Here is a 16,783-nt window from a genome sequence, read left to right as displayed (position 1 = left end):
CAACAAATAAATTCATCACTCATGTGTAAATGAAAATCGTTAGTTTATTATTAGTACATTATTATCATCTGTTGATTTTGTAATATTACTAGTGCATCGCTAGAGTAGTTTTTGCTTACTTTGTTTAAACATTTGCTTTTTAAATTGATTAGGATGATTAGGAATAGATGCACGCTAACTAGTAATATAAAATTGTAAACGCAGAACAGTTGAGATGAAAAAGTGGGCTTGAGTGACGCAACAATTGTGTACGAACCGTCAAGTGCTCTAAAATATAAAGGGGCAGCAGTGTATGTATCGAAACCTGTTTAGTTTCTACGAATCCCAGCTGCTATGCACCCAACTTCATGCAACTTCGTTGCTGACTTGCAAACCAGATCTCTATCGTCAACATGAAAACCCTGCAACTTTCAGCTGCGCTATTTTACAAGTGGAAGTGTTATTCCAAGCATCATGGTGACCACAGAAAAAAAATCGGCCCTGCTTGCTAGACCGTGTAGTTTCCTGAAGTGAGGTATTGAGCAGAGAGAGGTGGCCCTGCTGCGGATACAGGATGACCAAAATTAAAAGGGTGATTGTACATGCAAGCTGGCCCAAACTTGCAGACTCCATAGCGTTCATAGTATGTGCACACGGGCTGATCCTGCAAATCCAGAGGCCAGATCAGACGAAACAAATACAAACCTACAAAATTAATATAACAATGTTGCCCAAAAAGGAAAAAATAAGTTATAACTATGAAATTCAGAATTAACATGCTCCACTAAATGTCAAAATCATATTTTCTGTCCTTCCGAAACTACATCGAAATATCACAGATTTCTCATCTTTATCTAAACATAACAAGGCCATGTACCATGCAAGGTGTTTAGAACAGTGCTTGTGAAAACAAACCAGGTTTTTCTCAGGCACCGGTCTTTGTTTGTATAGCACAGATGCTTAATTAACCTCTATAGAACAAGCACTAGTCTAGTGCTTAAGCAAAAACTGGTTTATTTTTACAAGCACCTTGCATTGTATTGTCTAACACAACTTAATAAAACAAAAAGAACAAACCAAACAACTTACAGATCTGAGTGGCAAGCCGAGAGGACTAAGAGCTCCGGCTGTTGGTGGAGGCACAAGTGACCTTGGATGGTGATACTTGCACTTGGCCTTGAATTTACAAAACCCACTTTTAACAAAATGTTGACATTCAAGTTGGCCAGGTCTCTCTGGGTATTCATCGGAGGGCAGTTCTTGATGTCCCGGTACATCTGCTCCCCTGTACATAGGATGATTCACAGGAGTTGGAAAATGATGAAAAGCGATTCCAGGAGGGTAATATGGACCTAATGGAACCTGAAAAAAACAATTGAACATTAACTAGATACATTAAGATAAGGTCTCAACATTAAACATATAGATTGGCAAATTGGACATGGTAAAAAAAATTTAATTCATCAGTTCTCACAATACAGTAACATGATGTACGACGGTGCCAGCGTGAAAGAAGATTTTTAATGTCACAAACAGTACCGATAGTCCGATACAAAGGTCTTAAGTCTGCTAAATGTTACGTTTTCTAAACTCAAGCGAAAAGCAACCTGCAACAGTCGCCAATATCACCTGTTGAGATTTACATGGCAACATGTAGGGGCCACCCCTACCACTATCCTTTCAAAAAAGAGACTACATAGTAACCACTTGAGTGGAAGGAACCTTTTCAAATGAATATAAGCATATTTACCTGATGGTACCCACTCCATTCTGGAGATGGATACATTCCCCGAGGTGGAATCATTCCCGCACTGTATGAGGATGCTGGAGCTAAAAAAGGAGCACAGTGCTCATTCAATGCCCTTTGGTCAGCAGACCATACTGGAACATTCAGCTGAGAAGATGCTTGAACATTTTGTTGTGGAATATCGCCATTCTCATGCTCCAACATTGGATCTCTTGAAACCACATTACTAGGATCCGGATGGTGAAATCTGCAGTTGGTGGCAAATTTGCAGCTCCCAATGCGCATATAGTACGGACACTCTTTTCCTCCCTGCAAGATCATAAACACCACATTTGCATGAAATATCCAATTTAAGAAACAGCAGCGTTGGTATAACTTTAACTTATCTACAGTAGGTTCAACCATGCAAGCGTTTTGGTTTTGGCACCAGATCAACATGAAATTCTGAGATATGCGAGGAGCTCACACAGATTATCCGGAATTTTCGGTGAGGTGATGAGGTCGATGAGAGGAGAACCCACTTGATGGCCTGGGACAGAATTGCTAGATCGAAGTTGCATGGTGGTGTTAGACTTATATTTATGGTGGCCTTTGGCCTTTTGCATTCTGGCCTTTGGCCTGTACAAGTATATATTGCCTTTTGCCTCCTGACAATACCAAGTTGCTATTCTTCTAACATGGTATCAGGTCCAGGTTTAGAGTCTCCACCGCAAGTTGCAACTCGTGCTATTCAGATCGATTTTTTTCGATCTTCTCTTGATTTCTAGATCGATCCTTGGCGTCTTCCGCCGGCTGCCTGTACATCGTTGATCTCCCGGCTGCGTCCGACCGCCGGCTGCATGTAAATCTCCGGCCTTCTCCGCCCGCGTCTGACAGTCGCCGGTCTTCTGCTCGCCGTGCCGGCTGCCGGTTCATCTCCGTCTTCCCGGCCGCCTGTGCATCTCCGGCCACGACTGACGGCCGCCACCTGTGCATCCCCGGCTGCTACTGACTTGCTCACCGGAGGGTGCCCGCCGCCAAGCCTTTGGCTCGGTTCCATCTGTAAGCACATCCGCCGCCGGCCCCATCGACGCGGGCGTCCTCTGCTGTAGCGGTGTGCGCCCTGTCCTCATCAGATCGAATACGTGCAGTTGATCTGCTTCGAACCGGCTCAGCTCCTGTGGTTCAGCTCGGCTCGGTTCAGTTCAGTTTCTGTGACTCTGGCTCAACTCCTGTTCAGCTCGGTCGGCTGCTGACCTATTCTCACGTCTGTATACGTGTGTATCCGCGTGGATTGGTAGCTGCTGCGCCCGCATGAATCTATCTATATACTTGATTGGGGTTCTGGTGGGCTGCCATGCTATTCGGCTGATTGGTCAACTTCTGGCTTCTGTTCGGCTGTTGACCCCAAGCTTGATTGTTGTGCTATTGCCCTAAAAAACAAGCATCTGCCATGGTGTCTCTCACCCGCTCCCCAGTGATTTTTTACAGTGTTTTCGGTGTTCCCTACACTGACCCAGTCTTGCACATGTGCCTTTCCTCGGTGCTTGGTGCTCGTCCGTCTGTGTCGTCGTCCCCTGAGGCGACTTCTGCCGATGCTCTCGTGGCTTCCGCGTTCGGCGGCGCCTCTAGGCCGACTCCTCTCACGGCTTACGCCCGCGGTTGTGACTATTCTTCGTCGACTCCTCTCGCGGCTTCCGCCCGTGGTTATGGCCACTCTAGTCGACTCCTCTAGCGGCTTTTGCATGTGGTTATGGCCGCCCTATGTCGACTCGTTTGATGGCTTCCACACGTGATGATGGTCGTTCTATATTGACTCCTGCCATACCTGGTGGTGGTCGCTCTACATCGACTCCCCCAGTGGCTTTCACATGTCGCTCGACGTCGACTTGCTGCTCTCCGTCGACTCTTCACGCAGCTTCCACGGGTAGTGGTGTCCGCTCTTCGCCGGCGAGTGTTTCTACCTCAACTTCTTGAGCTGTGTCACTGTCTACGCATGAGATTGCACAACTCCGCTGCCTGCTTGAAGCTTGGATTCTGCTCCAACAGGATCTGCACGTTCTGTGACTGACTTTTCTGGCACTGAGAGACCACCTTCTCCTCATTCAAATACATCCCCATGGATTTTTGATACTGAAGCATCTTTCCATATGACTTATGATTCTTCCACTTTGACCTCCGCTCGACCTGTCGAATCTCCTGTTCATGTTCTTACTGCTGATGATACTCACCTCCCTATCGCTAGTCAAGGCACTCTTAGCACATCTTCCTTTCATATTCCCTTTGTTGCTCATGTTCCTCGACTTGGCATACTGCTCTTTTCAGGTAGTCTGATTGTTGACTCTAGTTGTAGGGTCAATCTTGACTCTAATTCATGTTCTGTTTAGGATCGTCGCACAGGCGCTCTGCTTGGTGCTGGCCCCTGACGCCATGATTGTCTCTAGGAGCTTGACTAGCTTCGTCTTCCCTTTGATGCCACCTCGACAGTCGTGCGACCCCTGTTGTTGCATCTGCTAGCTCTTTTCAGCAGTAGCAAGCATTGTCACCTTCTTGAGACGACGTGTGCGATGATGATCACTGCCTCTCTTCCGCCTCTCTTTTGGGCTGAGGCTATTTCCACTTCCACATATCTCGTCAAAATTCAGCTAGTTGCTACTCTGCAGGGTGGTATTCCTTTCGAGCGTCTTCCTAACCATTCTCCTGATTATTCGGCACTTCGTTTGTTTGGTTGTGTTTGCTATGTTCTTGCCCCACATGAACGCACCAAACTGACCGCTCGGTATGTTGAGCGTGTCTTTCTAGGATACAGCGCTGAGCATAAGGGTTATCGGTGTTGGGATCCTATCGGTCATTGGATGCGTATTTCCCGAGATGTGGCTTTTGATGAGTCCTGTCCTTTCTACCCGCGTCCATCCTCCTTGACCTTTTCTGTGGAGAACATATCTTTTCTCACATTTCCCGATACACCTCCCTCCGTGCGCCATATTTCTACCCCTCCTCCCACTGTCGCAGATCCGCCGTCGTCCTCTCCCACAGTTTCTTCTTCCTTGCCGCATGAATCTCCACCTTCATCACCGATGCCTTCCTCGTCTTCACCTTCGTCGGAAACCCTTGGGCTCAAGGGTGGCGCGCTCTACTGGCGTCAGGCAAGTTGCCCCGGCAAGGATCTTGCCGGGGCTGCAGAAGCCACCCCGGCAAGAGTCTTGCCGGGGGAATCCACCTCGCCCTCTTGCTCTCTTTGCGCCTCTGGTCTTGGCGTTGCTTTGGCTGTCTTGCGCTCCGGCATCCCTCCTCTGCCTTGCTCAGTGCGGCCGTGGGCGCGGCTCTGACTGCCCGTGCACAAGTAAAGGGGTGCAAAAGGAGAGCCCCTACCTTTGTACACCGACACCTAGGGTGATGCGGAGCATCCTACGGACACCACCATGTCAAGAGGCCGTTTGACAAGTGACACATGCAACATCTACTTCATATACTACTTGACACTCCTCTCGTGTGCATGAGCTTCACAGGTGACGAGGAGTGCAAGCGCCAACGAACGACTACACCATCCGCGAGGGAAGCATGAAAGAGAAGACGAAAAAAGACGGTGTTGCTGAAGCTACAGCGGCCGGACATCCGGCGCCAACAGGCAACTGAACTGCATCAGCGACCAGACATCCGGAGCTACATTGACAGGCCGAACATCCGCCCCCCTGCCGGATTTCCGGCAAGAGGGCACCCGAAGGTTGACGCCCGCATGACCGGACATCTGACGCCTCATGTGAGGCCGGACATCCGGCACCTGCCTGCGCGCACGGTCGGGCCTGAGGCCCATGTATCTCCTTCCCACCTAACCACTCGTGGCTTGTACTATAAATAAACCTCCACATCCTCATTTCTAGGATTAGCTAAGATTAAAACTACACTAGAGCTTAGCTCATGTATCACCCCCCTGGGACTCAGAGAGAGAGAGGGAGAGGGAGAGGGAGAGAGAGAGAAGACTCCATTGGAGCTCAAGGCCTCCTATGGAGAAGACCCCTAGTGGATTCAAGACCTCCACATGTGGAGAAGGATTCCCATCATAGAATCATTCAGACCTCCTTGTTCTAGGACTTGGGGAAGAACTATCTTGTTCCATATCACTCTTTGGATGATTTGGATCATGGATCTATCTTTGTGTATCTTTTATTGCATCTATATGTGTTGATTTGTGTCTCCCTTCATGATTCCCCTCATGTTCTTTGTGTTCTTCGCGTTCTTCCTCGAATCCACCTTCAATTCATGAACATCAGGACAAATTACACTGATTAGGGTTTTGCCCTACATCATAGGGGGCAGTAGCCCGAGAAGAGGCAGCCAGTATCTATTCAGCCTGGTCATGTGTGACAGCACAGCGCCGTCTGAGGCAATTGTGTGCCTGGAAGGTTTGAGGATGGTGATGGCATACCTTGATAAGCCCTTCCACCTTGAGAGTGATGCTTTCATGGTACTTGTTGTGTTAAGGAAAGAAACAGATCGATGGCGGGTGGGGTGATCGAGGATATCATACTTATCGTCCACAACCTACAGACTACAAAGGATCTAAGATGAACAAGGTTTGTAATAGGGCTGCCCATGAGCTTGCTCGGTTTGGGCTTAGTGTCGAGTACAGGGTTTTTGCAGGGCTGCGATCCGACCTGCATGTCAGAGATAGCCCAACCTTTCTTTTCTTGCTTAATTAATGAAAGTTCTTTATTTTTGTAAACATGCAATTCTGGGGGAAGAATTGAGTTCATATTGTGTTGTCGTATCCTTTATAGGTTTAACGCCGAAAGCAAATTGATACAAGTGAAACAAAAAAAGAGAAGTTCTATATGGATTAGCTTTTGTCCCTTGTTCATTTAGTACACCATTTATCAAAGGGAAACTTCTGCCTGTAGTATTCTTTAAAGTTTCAAACCCAAAAGCAAAGTGATATGGGTGAAACAAAAAAGAGAAGTTCTATGTGGATTAGCTTTCGTCCCTTTTCCATTTAGTACACCATTTATCAAAGGGAAACTTCTGCCTGCAGTATTCTTTAAAGTTTCAACCCCAAAAGGCAAACTGATACAGGGGAAACAAAAAAGAGAAGTTCTATGTGGATGTTTTTGTCCCTTGTCCACTTAGTACACCATTTACCAAAGGGAAACTTCTGTCATATCCGTACCTTCCAACATTTGTTGAACTTGAATATCAGTTTTGATATGGATGTATACTAAACTGCTTTAAGTCATTGATATGCACATCCCCTAAGATCAAAAGTATCTCTAGAGCATGAAAACATTAAAAAAAAACTCACCAAAACAACATAATGTGAGTCAAACGGACCCAGGGATACAAGTTGAAGAAATGGATGTAACTTACTGGACGAAGTGGAAGACCTAGAAAATTCAGCTCAACCTTTGCAACTTCTGTTTTCCTTTCTTTCCCTTCGTAATGTAGGTATCTGCAAGATTCCCCAAATTTGCATCCTCCGGGCGTTGAGTAATACTGCGTTAATTTAAGTTTAAAAAATGATCTGAGGGGTTCATCCAAACCACAAATATGCACAATATATTCGTATTTGGGTAGCCTAACTCCCAAACAAGATGTGGGTTAGTGGAATCACTGTGCTCACACTCCTACCTACAAATTCCAGATAGATCAACACAGCTATTCTTTAACAAGCGCAAAGGTCCAACTGCTATCCAGATTGTACAAATGCTAGCTACTTCTGAGCTGTATTGGTTAAGGTAGGTTCATGTAGCCTATAAATAGGTATGCCATCTTTGTAAGGAAAGCTTGTAGTGCATCAATAAGAGGGCTTTGGCTCTGTGAAGCAGCAAGTCACCAAAACAGCCTGTGTACTTGTGCATAATGTGAAAAACAACAGAGGAGCTGGGTGATTCAGCTCCAACAGAGACGGGGGCTGAGTGATTCAGCTAAGCTTCACTGCTAGTAGTGGTTCTGTGGACCATATCTCAGGAAGTGGAGGAGTTGGGTGATTCAATTCCAACAGATTGGATTTCTCTACTCAATGTGGATATTATTCGAATTCGATTAAACCTAACCATCGGAGAAAATATTCATGATTAACAAACTGGCTGAAGGATCAGAAACAAACCTTACATTCCTCCTGAGCACTACCTTCTGAAACAGTTTCCTTTCTTTTCTCTTTAGCAACCTTCAGAATCTCAATGGTAGAAACGGAAGACAAAATGATCAAAATATAAACCAAAGGCTTCAAAACTAGATAGATCATCAAAGGTTATCAGTATATAGTTTTATATCATGAACGGAGAGAAAATTTTGTGCAAGCATGAATTTATTTTATCAGGTTATTAGTGTAAACTCTTGATAACTGTGTTAGTTCAGTAGCACGAACTCATGAACTAACATACATGGGTAAACCGAGACCTCGGATAAATGTATAAGATGGAGAAATGTCTAAGATAAATGACAGCAATATACAACACTAAAGATGCATGTTAAAAAAGGATTATGGCCTCTGAACTGGGACTATCAAGCCAGTACTGCAGGGCGCCAACTTAAAATGCAAAAACTTGTAAACCTTTTGTTCTGTCTCTTTAAACTTCTTCAAATAGAATCCTTTTTCAGTCTCATCAGCAATCTGCCAAGAAAATGGATGAGGGTTTTCAATTTCTTCCGTTACATTTATTAAGCAAACTCAAGCATTAGTGTGCATGATAATATCCAAGATAGATGCACGTATCAACCTTAAGTTGCATTGCCTCCATTCTTCCCTTCTTCGCATCAATTACATGTAACAAGAAAAACAGAAGTAAGAAATAATAAAGGCAGACATACTTTCAAACCCCAAATACTTCAGATAACTGTGCTTGCTGATTCACTTGTCAACTACATGTACAGTGCTAATGATGTTCCTACTAAATCTACCCAACAGAGAGATAAGACATCTTATACACTACATAGAATGCTGATTGCTGCCCTCATGTGATGTCCTATTAAGGTTTATTAAGTTAGATGTATTCTCCTTGTCAACAAAGCCCTACATAAATTATATATGTTGGGATTCTACAACTCTGTGAAATAGAGCAAAAGAAAAAAAAACTTATGAACTGTTCATGAAATAAATACCCCAAACTTGATAATTCAAGCTGTTCGATTCATGATCCTAGGGAACAATGATTAAAAGGATCAAACAAGTCAATCATTCACAACCACTCATGAAGGGTTCCTTGAGAAGTTAAGGATTATTATTAGTTCTTTCTCAAATTGGCACAATTAGGAATGGTAGCATCCTTTCCTTTCCAACGCCCACATATTGTGGAAGCACACCTTTGCAGTTTCTTCTGTTAGGAAATATACTCACGGTCATCGCCAGTGATGATCATGTCATCAACATATCGAAGAAGGGTCCGACCATGAGCAGAAAGGTGGACAAACAATGCAGGATCATGAGCACTCGCTGAAAAACCAGCTGCAGTTATTATAGAAGCAAAACGATCAAACCAGGCACGAGGGGCTTGCTTAAGGCCATAGAGAGAGCAACAAAGACGGCAAACCATGACGTCCGGAACAGAATACCAAGGTGGTGGCTGCATGTAAACCTCCTCACGCAGCTCACCATTAAGAAAGGCATTCTTAACATCAAGTTGAGACACAGACCAGTGTGAACAGAGGCCACAGCAAGAAGTGTGCGAACAATGGTCATATGGGCCACAGGAGCAAAAGTCTCATGGTAATCATGACCATGCTCCTGCTGAAAGCCACAAGCCATAAGATGAGCTTTGTAACACTCAAGGGAACCATCGGAGCAAATATTAACCTTGTAGACCCACTTACAAGTAATGGGACAGCACACGGGGAGGAAGAGAAACAAGATCCCACGTGTCGGTGCGCCCAAGAGCAGCAAGCTCCTCGGCCGTCGCAAGCTTCCATTCGAGATGAACAACAGCATCAGATAAGAAGTAGGCTCAAGAACAGCCGCACCAGCGCTTGAAAAACCAAGGTGGTCGACAGGCGGAAGCGAGCGAGGACGCATGCCAGAAGTAGGCTGAGAGGAGGAAGATGGCACATCAAAACTAGATGGCGCATCAGTAGACGCATCCACAACACGTGGACCTGTTTACCAAGCCGGCAACCCTGACAGTCTAAAGACACATAGCCGGAGACTGATCCAAGAAGACCATGTCAAACTAAGGCTGAGAGACGAGAGCCACACAAGTGACCAGCACCAAGGAGAGACTGGCAGCGGTGGCAGTGGATGGATGGTGAAGCCAGTCAAGGATGCCGAGGGCCAGCACCAAGGAGAGCACCGGTGTGACAGTACAGAATAGAACATGAGTCAAAGTCGAGAATGACCCGACAACCAGAGTCAACAATCTGACCACCAGAAAGAAGCTGCATGGCAAGTCAAGGAATATGAGCAACATCAGGAACATGAAAAGACAAAGTGCTAAGAATGCCTGCCTCGGAGGGAGGTACCATCAGCAGTAAGAACATGAACAGGAGAATCAAGAGATCCAACAGAGGACATAGTGGATGAATCATGAGTAATATGAAAAGATACTCCAGTATCAAGAATCCACGGAGATGTGCCTGCCTGTGTAGAAGGCCAGAAGGGTCAGTAGCAGAACCAGCGAAACCTGACGATGAAGAACCAGAAGATGCAGCAAGCAGGCATCGAAGTCGCGTAATCTCCTGCTCGGTCAGGGGCTCAGTTGAAGAGGTCGACGTAGATGCACCCGGCAATGGAGAGTCATAGGTAATCAGCAAGTCACGAAGTCGCACGATCTCCTGCTCAATGAAGGACACATATGAAGAAGTCAACGCGGCAACACCGAAAGAGGAGCGGTCGTGGTGACCTGTGGAAGCCACTAGATGAGGCAATGTAACATGACTAGTATCGTTTGCAGAAGCCGGTGGAGAAGACGAGGTTGCATCCATACAAGCACCAACTGTCAAGGGATGGCACGGGTGCAAAGCGTAGTCGCTGGAGCGGTATGCACCAACACCACCGGTGGAAGTCGCGAGAGTTGTCGGTGTAGAGCGACAATCCCCATGTGCGAAGGTCGCAAGACGAGTCGCTGAAGAGCGACCAACACAGCCTGCGGAAGACTTCAAAGGGAACAGCATCACATGCGGACAAGCACCAAGCACCGAGAGACGCCGTAGGGGCGAGAGACAGGATCAGTGTAAGGAACACCGTCAAAAATGAGCTGGCCACAAGGGAGAGAAATCGTGCTCGACAACCTAGACATTTTTTTTTACCAAATCAGCCAAATCATCTGACCAACACAGGAGTGGCAGCTGCTCATCGCTTGAATGAGATCGAAGGAAGGCCAGGAGGCGGGCAGCTTGTCACGAGCCGACCTAATCAGGCAGTGAGCGAACGGCCATGTGCGGACGGGCGTGCGGGTCAACATGCAAACGAGCAGCCAGATCAAGCAGCAGGCTGCTTCGCAGGGATGGATCAGCGCGCGGGTGGGGAGATTGGATCGGCGTTGGGGCAGAGCTGCCAGCCGGCGGCTGATGGGTGGAGCAGCGGGCCAGTGGGGCAGCAGGCCACCTGCGTGGAATATTCAGCAGTGGCAGCAGGATGGAAGCAGAAGCACACGGACTGCAGCAGGTATGCAGCGGGCCACCTGCATGGGTCACGAGATGACCAGCAACGAGGTGGAAGGAGGAGCAGCAGCTCAGTAAGAGACACGTGGGTGGAGAAGACAGGGACGGCCGGCGAGAGAAGGCAGCAGTGACGCGAGATGAGATTGGATCCGGAGAGCACAAGTTGCGTGTGCGAGAGAAAAAAAAAACAAGGCTCTGATACCATGTTAGGAAATATGCAACTTGTATTTCCAAGTGGCCATAGGCCAGTATATATACATGTACAGGTGCAATACAATATGCAGAAAATCCCATAGAGAACAGGGAAAATACAAGGGGGTACATGGCTAAATATATATAACTCTAAGAGCTTCAAGCTAGTCAAACTCATTATGTTCCTTTTGGAATACAACAGGATTGGTCAGAAAAGTAAACCACATAGGACAGCGATAGTGTGGAATTGTAGTTGACCAATCATTTTTTCATTTCAAATAGTCTTCAATCCTTCAAAACAATAGACAGTTCACAATGACTTCCAGAAAAAAATGTAAATAAGACTCACCAACAAATCGACTTCAGCTGAAATATTTGGAACAAGATCTTCATATTCTTCTTTAGGAGTCTACAGCAAAGTTCGACAGAAAACTGAAACACAAATCGAAGAGTACCCAAAGAATCATAAATGGAAAAGAAAAAACGTCCATATGGAAATTGACAGTTGAACACACTAACATGCTTCAACATCAATTGTTTGAAATACCCATAGAAACGATCATACGTAATCATTCAAACCTTATAAACTCAACCTACAACGTGATCATTTCAAGCTTCTAAGACCTACCATATTTTCTAGAGTAATTTAATTAAATCATCTGCATGCATCATCAGCAATTAAAGCAGAAAAGGTGAATAAGCTGACGTGGACATTCAGTTTATGTGGTTACTTAAGTTCAGTTTATCCGGATTTTTTTAATTTCGGTTTGTGTAAAATGACAACCAAAATAATCCTAACAAAAATGGAAACCAAATCTTATAATCCAAAATTTGTCGGTTCGCTTTGTTCGGTTAACCGAGAAACCGAAGTCCATGTGCACCATCAATAGATGCAGCATGCCATGAACAGCCTCATAGCCAATTGTAATTTACTCTGTAACATAGCTCCCAACTTTAATATAAAATTTATATACTGATAAAAAAATTGAGAATACTTATTGATCAATATTCTGGTGCCGCTAAATCAAGATATACTACCGAAACTGAGAAGCTTTCATTTGATAACCATTATACTGTACATAGAACTGAATTAATTAAGCGCAATGTAAGCCATATGTTAATTACTTTCAATTTCTATGCACTAGTAGTCTAGTGCTTGCATGAATCAAGATGTATTTTCTGGAGTACACTAGCCATCGACTTAGATTACATTGCGGTGTTAGGTAGAGTTAGTCATGGACTCATTGTTGTGTTACCTACTTGCAAGCTTCAAGCAGCAGGGGTACTTCTTTTAATATTGTGCGGGCGGCTGGTCGGAGTTCTAACCATCATGAAACTAATGGTGACCAACGAGAGTTCACCGGTGTGCGCCAGATGGCCGGAGGATGACTGTTTGATCGCCTCACCTCCTAGGGCTGGAGACAGCGCCGTCTGGTAGCTACTACGTTTTGTGGAAAGTGGAAACTGCCAACCCAGATTGTGTATGTGCCAACTGGGATGATTCACCTCGTATGAAGTAATCATATGACTGACGGCTGGGCGTATGTTGTATGGGACTTGCTAACCCCGAGGGATGAAGCGGTCACATGTAGTACAGGTAATTCGGCGTTTACAGTTTCTCTGCACTGGAAACCAACAAACAACCGAACACCAAGCAGTGGCCAGGTTTTAAACCAAACCAAAACACCGAAACACAATTTAACTCACAGTTCGGTTAGAATGGTTCAGTTCAGTCTCGGTTTTTGGTTGGAAAATGCCCGTCCCTAAGCAAACCGTACTGAGAAAAAAGGGAAAATATACCAAGCTAAGTGACAATTGTTTATAGTTGTATAAAGGGCAGCCCGGTGCATGTAGCTCCCGCTTGCGCAGGGTCCGGGGAAGGGTCCGACCACTTTGGGTCTATTGTACGCAGCCTTTCCCTAGATTTCTGCAAGAGGCTGTTTCCAGGACTTGAACTCGTGACCTCATGGTCACAAGGCAGCAGCTTTACCACTGCGACAATTGTATATAGTTGTAAACTGTATAGTTCATACAGTAAAAAAGCTTTATGTAGTTATAATATCATTATATGGTATGGTGAATATCAGATGCATGGCAACGACCCCTCATTGGTTTGGGGCACACCATGTAACGTTACAAAGCCTTAATTTCCCCTTATATATAGTGAGATGTAACATGTGTTGTTCCTATTGAATTCATGCTCTAGCCAACTCATCCAAAAGTCCGAACTGATGGAGGGAGGCGGACAATATATTTCAACACTCCCCCTCACGTCTAGACTATTTGTCCTTGACGTGGGATTGATGTAGGCCGCAGAATCGTTTTATTTTAATACCGCGTTGGCAGGGTCTCTTGACTATTACTATGATTCGTGGTCAAGATTTTGCAAATTCCCCAATACATGCTTAGCAAGGCACAACATTGTGTGAGTTCGTTGTGTTGGTTATCTTTTGTTGGTTGAAGGCATCAATTGGTGGTCACATGCGTTGGCCCATATCTGTCAGTTTGGGAAATCCAGCACAAAAATGTTTGTAATCCTTAAAACATATGGATGATGACATGACATCTAACTCACTCTTGATTAATCAATAATCATAATGACTCCAATGTGCCTATCTTTACAGAGGGCTCTCCTAACAATTCAAGACAATACAATGAACTTCACAAGTTTTTTCATAGGAATATCATGAATTCATAATATGATGTGCCTATCTATTTAATTTAGAAACAAAAAGCATCATGTGCAAGAACTGAAGGCCAAAGCCTTCATTAATTAAGAAAAAATAATAAGCCAGTAGAGTCATTCATCCAGGCTAAGAACTTTGTCAAGTGATTTGTGGCTTTGGTGCTTATAAACTGTACGCAGTTTTTACTATATGTATCAACCAAGAAGGATACAATCTCAATAACATATAGTATCCCCAATGGGGTGTGGGGGAGCAGAATTAAGGTGTATTGCAAGTGCATCGTGAAAATTACATCCAAATACCATCTTATATCGTATGTAATTATAACTATCAGAAAATTACATCCAAATACCATCTTATATCGTATGTAATTATAACTATCATATAACCATAGGGCAATTGCAACTTTCACAGGACTGGTCATCAAACAGCTGAATACGTCTGGTTTGTGCATTTGCTAAAAAAGCAACAAATTATGAAGAGACTCACTTCAACCTTATAGAAACAGTCGAATTGGAATGTGACCAATTTACACTAGAAAATACACTGAAATATGATACCAGAACACAATGGCTGCAATGAACAATCTAGGTGCAGTTTCGTATGACGACAAGATATATCCTATTTAGGTGCTTGCAAACGAAACAATACAAAGTAATGGACGCTGATCAGATGAGTAAATTAATTGCAAATATCTGTAAGATCCACCATGAACATTGAAGGAATAAGCATACGACTAAACCACATGAACATTTAGTTAATAGGTAAACATCTAGAGAGCATCTAGTTTATAACTGCAGCGATATGATACAGGCTTATAGAGGCTGTTTGGATTGGAGCCAAGAGCAGCCCAGCCAAAAGTTGATCGTTGACCAGGCGTGGGCACGCGTTTGGATGAGGGCCAATTAATTGGCTCGCCCTGGCCGCGTTAGCTTCGTCAGTTCAGTTTTCCACCAACTATCGGGCGAGTTGCGGGCGGCAGAATTCTGCGCCAACTTTTTGGCACGCCCACGGTTGGCAGGGCTAGCTAGGGCAGCATCCAAACACACCCATATAATTGCAGACACGACGTGTGGAAATTAACATGTAATCTCCAATCCTATATCCTATATACCTACGAGAGTGATCCCCACTACTTCTATTTATCTCAACATGCATCTGTGTCACCTCAACATGCAACAATGCATGAGAAAGTGGCAACCTCAACATGCTACCATGCATGGGAAAAGATCCGCTCCGCTCTTTATATTCCACAAATATCTTATACATCTATAAAATAATCAAATATTCATGTTCCAACTTATTTCAAAATATATATAGCAAACAATTCCCGCAACATCGTGTGGGGTATCATCTAGTAACTACAGTTTCACAGCTTACAAATTCTATGTGCTTCCAAATCGCTCAATATATGTTACAAACAAGTGTGAAGACATAAATAATTCCTATTATTTCTCAATCTGATCTGCATTACCCACATCGTCGACAATATTGATGTCGACCAAAATAAGTTCTAAAATATAATCCATTAGGCATCCCTTGCTCCAGCCAACCACTTCGACAGTCTCAAAGCTAATCTCTTCTACAACCTTAGAAGGATGCCAAATTAAGACAGACATGCATGTACATAAAAAACCATACACATGCAGAAGAAGCTTAAAGAGCCAAATCACCTGATCATCGTCCGGCGGAAAAGCTTTATTACTGATGTCGTTGCTCCCGCTGCTGCTACTCCCACTCGCTTTCACCTGCATACAACCACACGGATGCACGCACAAAAACAACATAAGGAAAAACTACAAAAGGATGCCTCCCTTTAACCCATCCACGAACCACCAAACCCCCATCAACATCACAAAAACCAGATCGAAAGCACACAAAAATCTCCCAAAAGGCAAAAAAAAAACGAGCATAATAACGAGAACCTTAATACTGACCCCAGCCGCAAAATACCCACCCTATTCTTCTTCTTTCGCGCCGGATGGTTGAACTTGCACTTCATCCCGAAGCGGCAAGTTCCGAACTTCAAGTAGTAAGTACAATCCGGCTCCGCGTGACGCTGCGGAAACCGAGGCCTCGAATCCGCTGTCGCCACCGGCTGCACTTTTCCTCCAGTGATCTCTCCGGTTATCTCATCGCTTCCGGCAATACCAAGGACGGCATCATCGCCCCATCCCGAAGGCTTGGGTAGCTCGTCAGAGATTGCGAGGTCTGCGAACTGGCTCTCGATCGCCACGGCATTCCGAGCACCGGAGGAATTGGAGGAGGGGGAGATTGAGGCGATCAGGTCTGCATCGAGGTTCGATTTTGGAGGGGCCTTCGCGTCGGCGTCAGCCATTGGCCTCCTTGGAGAGAGAGAAAGATAGCGACGGCGACGAGAGCAGGTGGGGGAAGCAACGAAGGGGAAGAAAGAAAAACCCTTATCAGGGTATCCTTGCTACTCTTTTTTTTAAGTAACCATATATTATTAATCTAATACTCCCTCCGTTTCAAATTACTTCTCGTGCTTTTAGTTCAAGGGAGTATATAAATAGTTCATCTTCATTAACTTATTTTTTCGGGCACTACTATGCGCCGGCGCGCCGGGCCAACTTTGGGCCGGTCCTACCAGCAT

General features: G+C 44.9%; 1 protein-coding gene across 8 annotated transcripts; it reads right to left on the bottom strand.

The window, feature by feature from the left end:
* Positions 1-215: 215 nt before the first annotated feature.
* Positions 216-16,582, bottom strand: LOC125508558 (zinc finger CCCH domain-containing protein 65-like). Of its 8 annotated transcripts, none has more exons than XM_048673301.1 (10): positions 16,127-16,582; positions 15,843-15,917; positions 11,832-11,891; positions 8,419-8,448; positions 8,253-8,312; positions 7,806-7,874; positions 7,067-7,192; positions 1,730-2,035; positions 1,069-1,341; positions 216-643 (listed from the first exon to the last, which is right to left on the bottom strand). In XM_048673301.1, exons 1-10 carry the CDS (start codon positions 16,505-16,507, stop codon positions 488-490), a joined length of 1,536 nt encoding a protein of 511 aa, XP_048529258.1. In that variant the 5' UTR covers positions 16,508-16,582; the 3' UTR covers positions 216-487. The 8 variants fall into 8 exon arrangements, with proteins under 8 accessions (XP_048529258.1, XP_048529260.1, XP_048529259.1 ...); XM_048673303.1 differs by having other exon boundaries at positions 7,806-7,865; XM_048673302.1 differs by having other exon boundaries at positions 8,419-8,445.
* Positions 16,583-16,783: the final 201 nt, after the last annotated feature.

The sequence above is a fragment of the Triticum urartu genome, chromosome 5 (genome assembly GCF_003073215.2).
Source record: "Triticum urartu cultivar G1812 chromosome 5, Tu2.1, whole genome shotgun sequence".
Taxonomy (NCBI): Eukaryota; Viridiplantae; Streptophyta; class Magnoliopsida; order Poales; family Poaceae; genus Triticum; species Triticum urartu.
The sequence above is the reverse complement of the archived record's forward strand: the minus strand, read 5'-3'. Positions and strand labels throughout refer to the sequence as shown.

What these genes read in the sequence shown, in the direction of transcription:
- LOC125508558 (XM_048673301.1), bottom strand. Translation starts at nt 16,507, where the DNA reads ATGGCTGACGCCGACGCGAAGGCCCCTCCAAAATCGAACCTCGATGCA. An exon ending in TTCCGCCGGACGATGATCAG is followed by an intron (nt 11,892 to 15,842) that starts GTGATTTGGCTC and finishes ACTTTGCTGTAG; the next exon opens with ACTCCTAAAGAAGAATATGA. An exon ending in GTGCTCAGGAGGAATGTAAG is followed by an intron (nt 7,193 to 7,805) that starts GTTTGTTTCTGA and finishes AAATTAACGCAG; the next exon opens with TATTACTCAACGCCCGGAGG.